General features: G+C 45.5%; 1 protein-coding gene across 11 annotated transcripts in view; it reads left to right on the top strand.

Annotated features, from left to right (window-relative positions):
- The first annotated feature begins 2,009 nt into the window (after positions 1-2,009).
- Positions 2,010-11,722, top strand: part of LOC135911960 (hapless 2) — a 64,397-nt gene continuing 54,684 nt past the window's right edge. For 8 of the 11 annotated variants that reach the window (XR_010567526.1, XR_010567527.1, XR_011509046.1 and 5 more), the window contains exons 1-3: positions 2,010-2,276; positions 7,549-7,692; positions 11,145-11,279. Coding sequence is in view for 8 of the 11 variants with exons in the window: in XM_065444326.1 (XP_065300398.1) it covers positions 2,046-2,276; positions 7,549-7,692; positions 11,145-11,279 (510 nt within the window). In the remaining 3 variants the exon portion in view is untranslated. Of the gene's footprint in view, positions 2,277-7,548; positions 7,697-11,144; positions 11,280-11,722 lie in introns of all 11 variants that reach the window. The other 3 variants (XM_065444322.1, XM_065444325.2, XM_065444324.1) reach the window with 3 other exon arrangements.

Below are 11,722 nucleotides of genomic sequence, written 5' to 3'. Positions count from 1 at the left end.
ATGTGGAAAAAGCTTTCGATAAAATCCGACATTCTTTCATTCTACGGGTGCTATCGGACTTGAATATGGGGCAGCGGCTTTTCAATTTTGCCAAGGCTTTCCTTACGGATAGAAAGACATGTCTCAGGTTTGGGGAGATAAAATCGGAAGTCGTTAAATTGGGTTGCTGTGGTACTCCGCAGGGATCCGTACTCTCGCCTATGTTATTCAATCTGGCGATGTCGAAGTTGGCTAATAGACTGGACACTGTCCAGGATATTGGCTATTCTATCTACGCGGATGACATTACTATATGGAGTGTCGGTGCTAGTGATGGAGAGCTTGAGGCTAGGCTGCAGCAGGTGGTAACGCTTACGGAGGAGTATCTGGGTCTCATGGGGCTCAAGTGCTCCACTAAAAAGTCGGAGTTGTTGACCTTCAAATCTAAGAAGCTAGGTCGTAGACCGAGGGGATGGGTACCGGAAGTTGAGCCTTGCATTAGAATTCATACTAGGGAAGGGTCGGTGATACCCAAAGTTGAAGCAATCAGGGTCCTGGGTTTTGTACTCGAAGCGAACGGATCGAACATTATTAGAACCATTCAGCGTATTACCAAGAAAACGGAGGAGGCGATAAGACTTATAAGAAGGATCTCTAATAGGCATAGGGGTTTAGGAGAAGAAGGTGCGATGGGCTTAGTTCACGCATTTATTATGTGTCATTTCTCGTATGTGGCAGCTATGCTAAATTGGAATAGGGGGGAGAAAAATAAATTGGAAGCATTAATCAGAAAAGCCATCAAGGCTGCGCTTGGTCTGCCTATGACTACGTCAAACGATATGTTGTTACGACTGGGTTTGCATAATACTTTAGATGAAATTGCTGAGGCTCAACGTACCGCACAGAGGGAGCGGTTGCTAGGTACACCAGCGGGTAGGTATACATTACAATCAATTGAAGAATCGGTGGCTGTGTCGCGCGATAGGGCGCCCCTACACGAGTTGAACGTGAACCTTAGGGCAAATATCATGGTTCGCCCATTTCCGCGGAATGTGCACCCCGTGCACAATGTAGGGAGGCGGGTCGCGAGAGCTAGGGCTTTGTTGCGAGAGGCAAAGGATCAGGAGGAGGAGTCTGCGTTTGTTGACGCCGCATGGATTAATGGTAAAAATGCTTATTCGGTGGTGGTAGTAGATGGCAAAGGGAGCGTTAGAAATGCTGCTTCCATTTATACCAAAGACCCGGGAGTTGCTGAACAGGTGGCTATTGCTCTAGCACTAATTGATTCTGAAAGAGTTTTGGTGTTTAGCGACTCGCGATCTGCGATTACAGCCTTCTCTAGAGGACTTGTTGCGGAACCGGCTAACAGACTGCTGCAGGGTAGGGATATCACTTCGCATACCGTTACTTGGTTCCCGGCGCACATGGGGACAGTGGAGGGAGCCCCGCGTAACCTCAACGAGGTGGCGCACAGGGAGGCACGAGGATTAGTGTGCCGTGTACTCCCTGAAGGGGCTGGATCTCCCGCTCCTGAGTACAGGGACCAACTGTTAACCTACAACGAAATCACCAAGCACTATTACTTAGGGCGCAGGGCATTCCCGTTGCCACATCCTAAATTAAATAGGCCGCAGGCGGTTACATTAAGGCTTCTGCAGACACGGACGTACCCTAACCCGGTCATCATGAATAAAATTAATCCGGACTGCGGGGTTTCAGTCTATTGTAGTAAGTGTGGGGGTTTGCTCGATTTACAACACATGCTGTGGCGCTGCTTGGCGTTGGCCGGTGATGGTTCTCGAGGTGAACAGTGGTGGCAGCGAATGCTGCACAGTGAAGTGCTGGCGGACCAACTCAGGGCTATCCAGAGGGCCCGTGTGATGGCAGAGGGGCTCGGCCTCTCTGTACCGACGTGGGAGCGGCCCGCATCAGTCACAGACTGATCCCTCAGGACCTAAATAAAGTTCTTCATAACATACCACCTTTTTCTTGGCCGTTCCCCTGAAGTGGGTACGAGCCACGTTCGATGGTCAACAACAACAACCACGCTGTGCTTCGGCTTCCCTATGAGTCCCCGTGTGACCTGGGTGTCTATCACCCTGGCGCTGGCGTACAACGCGCTTGCGGCCGCCGCTGGGCCCGAGATCAAGGCCAAGGCGGTCCTGGTGCCCTGCGCGGCCGCGCCGTCAAAGCAGGGCCAAGACAGCGCCGTCCACGGATTCCTCTCGTCCAAGCCGGCGCTCACGGCGTGCGAAAAGAAACTCGGCATCGTGCTCCGCATCAACAACACCGAGCAGGCGAGAGAAAAAACGCGTCAGAAACCGCGCGGGAAGCGACTCGTTCTGCGTTGACAGCGCTGCAGCCAAGTGATTTCACAGAAGCACCGCGACACTAAGGAAAGAAGCACTGCAATCACTATGATTGACAAAAGGCACTGCATTTTATGCTGGCTAAATGTGAGGTGCTTCTGCTGGACGAAACTAGATATTGGAATCACTCAATCAATCAATTAAGCAATCATTTAACGTGCCCAAGGCAACCCTAAGGTCTTAGTGCTGGCGCATGCCTACATTAAAACCGTATAACAACGGAGAAGAAAGTAAAAATACAGAAGAATATAAGTAAAAAAGCACAATGAATAAAAAATATGCAAAGAACAGTTCACATACAAGAAAGCCCAAGGTACATAAAAACCAAGGAGGTGAACGGCAGTTGAGCAATGTTTGAAACTATGAAACAACGGAAAGCCGGGGAAGGAACGATGCTATTGAGTTACGAAAGATATCGACATTATGAAAAGAAGCGCTGTAAAGTCTCAGTATTTTGTGGACGCGTGAGTGTTGGTGACCACAGGCAGGAATATGGAAAGGCCTATGTTCTCCGGTGATCTTGCGCGGAACACGTAAAACGATACAAGTTAGGAATTCGGGACAGATTAAGATACCTTGAAGGAGTTTAAAGATAAACAGAACATCAGCGTCATTACGTCGGCACTGATATAAGGGCAGTGACTATAGTTCAACCGAGCTAGAACGTGGCCCAGGATCGATGTTATCGAAGGGGTGTTGATATACGCTGATAAACTTTTTCTCGGCCCGTTCTACGCGGGTGATCGTTTTGAAGTTTTCGGGAATTTTTAAATATCACCTGGGCGGGTAGCATAATTCTCCTCCTTGAGCTGTATTATTCGAAGATGCGGAGATTATTATCACGAGAAACTTAAACACCAGTTCAGCAAAGTAATGAAACTTCAGTAATTAACTTGTTAGTTACTTTACCATATTGCAATTTAGTAATAGTATCCTATGAGTTTGAAAGACCTATCCACTTGAAATGAATCTCCAGGATTACATTAGTTTCCATTATATTTCCAAATATATGGCACGAAGTGCATGGGCTTTCCGGTAACTTTTCTACGTCAGTGCATGAAAGAGCGTCTTGTCAAGAAAGTAAGGGGAACAACAGTGCATTTTTCATGGCGCATATCTCGAAACTGGTGTCATTATGAAATTTAATTCCAAGAGGATACGCCTTGCAAGCTCATTGGCTACAATACGTAAATTGCCATATGTGCCGTAAATTAATTAATTCAGAAATTATTATTTATTTTTGGTAATTAGCTTGAAGTAATGTCCCCCTCTCTGGATGATACATTTCGATGACTAGAATTATGTTATATACAACCGGTCATTTATAAAATTCCGTAAAACTTAAAAATGTTCACCCTCTATAATGCCGCTGTTGAATCTAGAAATCCCCTTCGTTGACGAATGTAATTTCTAGATTTCTATTTCCCTTGATAGCCTGCCAACAGAGCCCGGAGAGCGCATGCCCCGCATTGCAACGCGTTTAGCGTCATCAGAAAAGAGTAAGGTTGTATCAAAGAATACGCCTATTTCGTTGATCTGACAGGCATTACACAATGGTACAGAATTTACTGAACAAGAAAAAAAAATGCTTGATTTTTCACGAATGAAATTCATGACATTTTTCCTTATCTTTGCGCCAATTAGAGTAGGAAAACAAGTTAGACTGCAGGATGCCACAGTCATCAACAATATAAAATTCCCTTTAAAATATTGACGTCATCAGCGTATCGAAGAAAAGAATTCTCCATGAAGGAAAGAAACGTGAATAACGAAAATTTTAAAAAGAAGTTGTCCTAAACCTAGGCACACCACTAGTTTCCGTGTGCAAAGAAGACGTTTCGTCATTGACGTTAACATAGCATACTCTGTCAGAAAGATAACTTCGCAAAGATTCACTACTGAGTAATAAAAAGTAACTCGCCATCCCGGCCCTGCGAAAGTGGATGTCCAGCGAATCTGTTGAAAACCACCACCACAACTGCTGAGGGGGATATGCAATGCTTTATCGCTTTAGAGTAATGGGAGCAATGGTAATGTTGACACCACGCAGCCGCCCATACCGGTGCTGCAACAAAATTTAAATCAGTCGCTAGGCCAGTTCTTTTACATATGAAAGGCTAGGGACACCACTCCCCACGTCACAAGCTGCCGTCGCCGCAGTAGCTTGCACAATGTTTGCGGGGAGCACTATGTGCTTCACATTGTTAGCAGGAGCACCTCATCATCAATTATGTGGCTCGGATGCTTATTTCTTGCTTGTTCTTTATTGAAACGCATGCTGTTCTGTAATATGCGTGATTCCGAAAAATGTGTGCACTGTTCGCTTCACTTTTAAGACTGCTTGAAGCCTCTGCCTGGGGTGCAGAAGCTTCGAGCCACTGCTATTGGACTGAACTGCCGCCGGGATCGGCCCAAATTTTCGGTAACGGACGCGGACAGGAAGAATGCCGACCACCGAGACGTGGTCGGCATTTCATAAAAATAATAATAATAATAATAATAATAATAATAATAATAATAATAATAATAATAATAATAATAATAATAATAATAATAATAATAATAATAATAATAATAATACAGGGCACACACGCACGTCACGGTTCGGGGAACTGAATGGCTCGAGTTCGTCCGCGCACAAGGAAGCATACCCATCAACTCCACCGGCGAGCTACTCCATACATAATCCGTTATATAAACTGATTAAGAGATTCTTAGTCGTTACCTCGAGGTTGTGTCAGCATAAGAAAGTAGTCATAACTATAAATCAAATTGGAACGAATGACTGAGGACCTTAACCGAGAAAGTTTAAGAGTAGGGTTGAATGTTAATACGCAGAAGACAAAGGTAATGCTCAATAGCGTGGCAAGAGAATATGATTTCGTGTTCAGCAGTCAGTTCCTAGGATTTGCGCTGGAGTAAATTTTCTAGGTCACTTACTCAGAAGGGATCGTGATCGCGAGAAGAAAGCTTACAGTAGAATAAAAATGGGTTAGAGAGCATACGCCATACCAAATCATCACCGGCAGCTTACCGTTATCATCAAAAAAGGAAAAGTGTACAATCACTTCATTCCACGGGTACTGTCATATGGGACAGAAACATGGAAGTTAGCAAAGAAACTTCAGAACAAGTTGAGGAGAGCGCAGCGAGTGGTGGAACAAAAATGTTAAGCTTAACTTTAGGCGACAGGAAGAGAGGGGTGCGGTTCGGAGAGCAAACGGGGTTAGTCGATATTGTAGTTCACAGTAAGCGGAAATAAATTCACTGAGGATTACGATACTTCCTAATGCGAAATTGGAGCGCAGCTCTAACGTGTTTTCCTTTCACGATATGCTGACTGAGGCGGGCAATCTGCCTCGTGCAGCACGTTGCAAGGAACGAAGTGTAGCGCGACTGCCTCGCTAATCGGGAGATCGCGAGAGAAAGCGCGCGGGTGACGCGTACACGCGATTCGCAGCAGCCGCCGCAAACAGACCTCCGCTCATGCAGCACTTTGTTTTCATCTATGTATATAGTATGGTTGGACGTGCTCGCCGCATGCCATGGGAGAACCGACTACGCACGCGCTACTCGGGCGCCATCTAGCCATCGTCGCCGCAGAGCGGTACTACGCTTTTCCTTCTCACGCTTTCGCCATGCCTTCCTCCTCCACTTTCCGCCTCATGCTTTCACTGTAGCCTCCTGCTCCACTTTCCTCCTCGCGTTCTCTTCGCTTTTCATTCCCCGTTGCACTCTGCGTTCGCTCTTTCATCCTTCGTTCTGCTCGTTCGCTCGGTTACGCCAACGACGCCAACGCAGAGGCACGCCGGCGCTCATCGCAGGAGCGGGCACTTAAGGGCTGCATTCTAAAATGGAGCCCGGCAGATCACGTAATGCGTAGGATGGATAGCCGCTGGTCAATTAGAGTAACTAAACGCGTATCAAAGGAAGCTGATTGGCTCAACTGCATGAGACAACCCGCCCAAATGCGCACGCTTTCGAATTGAAGTGCAGTCAAGGATGGCAGAAAATTAGGTGAGGCTATTAAATTGGAAACTTTGCATGCACCGCTTAGAATCAGTTAGCGCAAGACCGGGGTAATTGAAGGTCGCTGGGAGAGGCCTTCGTCGTGCAGTAGGCATAAAAATAGGATAATGATGACGATCATTATAATGATTACGATTGTTGTGGTGGTGGTCGTAATGATCAACGATAAAATAACTGTCGACTAACGCTTTCATCGCCTCTTTTGTAGCCAGTATCAGCACTGAATCGACAAAGTTGACTGAGGCGGTAACTCAATATACAACAGCAGGTCGTACTGAACACACTATCACATAAAAAAAAACTTGCGCTGCACTTATACGTCTTACAGTGAAAAACACTTTATCGCTCATTACTAGAACGCAAACAGCTCTGAGAACCATCAAGTACTGTCATGAGGTCCGCGCAGTAGTATCTCTACGCACAAAATATTCAAAGCCTGTTTCGTGAATGTCGTTCTCTCTGTTATCTAGTCCCGCACCAGTGTGCCATTCTGCCATTTTCAATTCGAGACAAGCTGGAAATAGAATCACAGCTCATACAATGCAAGTGTTGGATACAAAAGCTGGATCTCATATCTTTCATACATTTTAGCGGTCTGTAGCACTGCTGTCAAAATGTTTATATCGTAGCACTTACAGCGAAGCTGTTAGTGCGACTAGACGCACGTTTTCCAGGTGGGCCAGGAAGAATATGAGCAATGTTTAATGTTCATGGGTTAATTAAGGTCGTTGGGGATAACTACTAAATGCCCGCTTTCTCCATAAGAAACGGCGTTATACCTCGTTTGTAGAATATTTTCCTAGAGTTCTGGGGAAGCAAATGCGAAGTTTAGTTCCTTTTGTGCTTATAGGGATGATGAGAACGCTATGAATAATGTGCGGACACCGTTAATTACGAGCTAATTATTTACGAGCTTTAGGTGGGCTAATTACGAGCTCTGGAAGACATACTAATGTAGGCGCTCGAAGCCAGCAGCTTCTCTAGAAATTGGGCTGCGATTGTGCAAGGTCGCACAAGTCTGCTATGCTTTTTCTTTTTGCTGACATCCAGAATCGCGTGTGCCTTCATTATGAAGTCACCAACGTATAAACATCCTCGCCCTTTTCCACCTACCTCTCGCTTGCTCGCCCTATGCGCGCGATGACCAGCGCACAGCCTTCTTTTCTCGCAGCAGGTGGAGAAAGAAGACATGTACGTGTTCTTCGACGAAGCTGTGGATCATGACAGCAACGAAAGTGTCAAGCTGCTTGAGCCCCTGGTCGTCAAAATCTACCAGCATCCGGTGGTCCTCGCATACGGCTTTCGCTACCTCGGTGCAAGTACAACACCACATCGGTCTCCTTGTGGTGCCCCTAATGCTCGTCGAAACTTGTCTATCTTGGCTTGCGTTTTTAAAGATGTAGATGTGAAGAATTCTATAGCCATTGCAAAGCAGAGAATGATACTATGACCAGGGACTATGCAGAAGGGTTGAAATCTGGGCCTGTTGGTACATACTTGAACGAAAAAACCAGTCAAATACACAAAGGACAAGAGGAAAGGTTTACACCACAACGACTGGACTATGAACTGAGGTTTATTAGAATCGGTGTAGTCCCAGCAAGGCCAGCAGAGTATGCGCAACTGCATCATCGCTAATCACATAGCATGAAAAGACAAGTGTCGGTCCCGATAGAAACGTTTCTTGTCTTTTCCTGCTATGTGATTAGCGATGATGCAGTTGCGCATGCTCTGCTGGCCTTGCTGGGACTACACCGATTCTAATAAACCTCAGTTGATAGCCCAGTCGTAGTGGTGTGAACCTCTCCCCTTGCCCTTTGTGTATTTGACTGGTTTTTTCGTTCAGGGACTATGATCGATCAATTTCAGGGATATCTCTTTCACTGCCTTCTAGTTGACTACACATACCGGTTGCCGTAACAAAATGTTTCCTGGAAATTAAAAAATAACGGAGTACTTTCACACGAAAGGCACCCATTGTACATTTATAGGCAATGTTCATTTCATTTCTCCTTAAAGGTGATGAGGCATTACATAAGCCTTCATTCCGCGTGACCATAGCAGAACACAATGAACAGGTCACAAGTAGAATAGGGGGGGGGGGGGGGGGAGTCATTAACGAAAGGGCAAAATTGTGCCGGTAGAGTAAACAAGAAAAAAAAAGAAAATGTGGGTTGGAGTCTGAGAAGACTATGTTTAGGAAAAGTTGGCAAAATGATTAGATAAAGTTTTCCTGAATAATATAGGGTCAGTGTATGAAAATGTTTTTTTGGAAGGCTACTCCAGTGAGTTATTACGTCTAGGGAGAAAGAAGTCTTCATGTTCTTCGCTATCATGCGTTATTTGTCGCACAAATAAGTATATTACCGTTTATTAGGCTAAATTTAATTAGCTTAATTTATAACATAAGTAAAGGAGTTGTTGAGGATGCCGAGAAAGCACGGAAAACAGCATTAATACTACAAGAAAAAACCCAGGAAATTAAAAAAGAGGAAAAGAAAACACGTGACACCGTGACAGTGCACGTTTTTCTTTGGAAAAAGGAAACACTTATAGTTTGCTCTAAACGAGGTTATCAGTCATTTTGCGACATCTTAACAGCTTTTGCATTGATACATTCTCTACTAAGCAAGATAAATAAAATTTATTTAAACTTCACTAACTAATTCTTTGTATAAAATGAGAAATATACTTAGTAATATAGCATGAACACTGCCCATAAACATACAGTGAAGGCATTCGCGTAAGGCTCTCCCCTATTTGTAATTATTGGCGACATTTCGTTGGGGCTGCCGGTAGCGGACGTGGCACAGTGAGTGAGCCCGCTTCCTGTCAATGCCAACTGAAGTGCGAGCAACTGTAGAGGGCACGATCAGCAGCAGGATGGCTGGAACTATGTAAGAGCACCCGGCGCTCCAACTAAAGATTCGCAAGTAGCTATACTGGATGAAGACGGTAACATGCTCGAGGGAGACGATACACTGCGGTTTATCAGAGACGTTATTAGGCATAACTTTGGCACGAGAAAAGCGTAGTTCATACTCACACAGATCCAGCAACAACAGAGAAGCCTGAGAGATCAAAATTTAACATAGAAAGTGTTTACTGGAAAAAAAGCAGAAGAAAATGTCCCTAATAACACGGCCGAGGGGCCCGATGAAATCCCAATACAGTTAATCAAAAACTTCGGTCCAAAGAGCAAGAAACTGATGACTAATACCATAGTGCAAGTGATTGAAACGAAGAAAATTCCGGTTGGATAGTGGGAAATCAAGATGAACCTTATCTACAAGAAAAATGCGGTAAGGAAAAGACGAGCTCATGCAGGCCAGTTAATGTAATGTCAGTGATATATAGAATGGCAGTGCAAGCCATAAAATTAGAACTGTCACAGTGAGTAGACAAGATGATATACTGGGGGAACTACAGAATGCATTCAGACCAGGCGGACGTTTAGAGGACAATATGTCTGTTCTAACTCAGTGCAAAGATATTTCAGTAGCTCAGAATAGACCTTTAAGGGTAGCATTTATAGACATTAAGAGAGGTACGGCGACGTTGATGGAATCGTTATGGAAGCTAGGTAACTATTTGTCACCGCCCCGTTTTAAAGGGGATGCCAATAAATTGTCGTCATGATCACCGTAGATAAATCGTTTCGTCTTTAAGGGCAACGAAAAAAATGGTCACAGTCTATGCAGTGCTTTGTTTTGATTGACCATTAGTGACGTTGTATAGTCACGTCATCATCATCATCAGCAGCAGCAGCAGCCTGGTTACGCCCACTGCAGGGCAAAGGCCTCTCCCATACTTCTCCAACTACCCCGGTCATGTACTAATTGTGGCCATGTTGTCCCTGCAAACTTCTTAATTTCAACCGCCCACCTAACTTTCCGCCGCCCTCTGCTACGCTTCCCTTCCCTTGGAATCCAGTCCGTAACCCTTAATGACCATCGGTTATCTTCCCTCCTCATTACATGTCTTGCCCTTGCCCATATATTTTTCTTGATTTCAACTAAGATATCATTAACTCGCGTTTGTTCCCTCACCCAATCTGCTCTTTTCTTATCCCTTAACGTTACACCTATCATTCTTCTTTCCGTAGCTCACGCAGTCACGTAGAAAGCAGCAACTAACAGCAGCAGCAGATCATGTCATCATAATAGCTCAAAGAATCGTAGAATTCGGCAGTCTCTCACAACGCCATTCATACATTAACTTTAGTGAAGCATAATAGCCTCTCCGTTTTTCTGCCTTTTCTTCAATTATGGCTATTGATCGTGCCCTCCGTACATCTTTTACATAGTTTTGTGGCCCTTTCATGGCAATGTTTTAGAGCTCATCACAGGCTTCGGTGCCATCGACTGAAGAAAAAGCGAGTGAACACACTAAGGAAATAGCTGAGTATAGTGTCAAGTCATGAAGTCGGCACTAAAAATGTGTGGATTACTATACAAAGCGCCTAAAGTAGTTATCTCTGCGTCAGAACAGTGGGATGCGGAGCTCTAAAGCTGATAAGCTGGTCCTCTGCGGTGTGTGTTTGCTGATCAACGTCTGCAGAGCAGAACCCTGTGGATGTGCCAAAAGATCCGAGCTTTTCGTGGCTCCAGTTTTCTGAAAACTTACCGAGGACGTGCGTGCGCCGCAAGACGTTCGGTAGCGAATATGTTTTTCTTTCCTTGGTGAAAAGCATAGTCTATGGTAACGTTTTCTGTCGCATGTACTGTGCTGTGGGCTTCCATCCAGTCTCTCTCTACTCACAAACAGAGCGTCAACGGCAAGCTGGCAGAGGAAGTGTACACCGTGGCCAACCTGTCCCGACCAGAATCGCTCAAGGCGTGCTACTCCAACGACATTTCAGCCTTCCAGTGTGGCTACGACCCGGATGAACTATACCCCAAGGTGTGTCACGGACAAGTGCAGCGCATACAACTAATTTGCCTCGTTGTCGATTTCGTTTGCAAAAAAAAACGCAGTTTCGTCCAGAAGGCGAAGCAACGATTGCGATAGCGAATTAGTGGACAGCTATACGAAGAGAGTAGTTTTGTCAGCCGTATAAACTTGTAAACATAGGCATTCTAACTAAATTAATAAGCGCGGTGTCAAGTGCGCACGCGCAAGCATTAGTACGTCTCACTCGATGACCGCGGAAATTCGCTGTCAAAACGCTCGAATGAGAACGCGCGGCAGCAGCAGTGAGCTAACTGACCTTCGGGCTGCGCATCGCATCAACGCGAACTAAGCCGCGAAAGCACAGTGCGCGGCGGACTCAGTACCGTCGCAGATGGCTTTCAAATACAGCGGCCCCGGGGCGCGCGCGCGGCCATCCGGCCCGTCCACAGTAG

The sequence above is a fragment of the Dermacentor albipictus genome, chromosome 10 (assembly GCF_038994185.2).
Source record: "Dermacentor albipictus isolate Rhodes 1998 colony chromosome 10, USDA_Dalb.pri_finalv2, whole genome shotgun sequence".
NCBI classification, from domain to species: Eukaryota; Metazoa; Arthropoda; class Arachnida; order Ixodida; family Ixodidae; genus Dermacentor; species Dermacentor albipictus.
The sequence above is the reverse complement of the archived record's forward strand: the minus strand, read 5'-3'. Positions and strand labels throughout refer to the sequence as shown.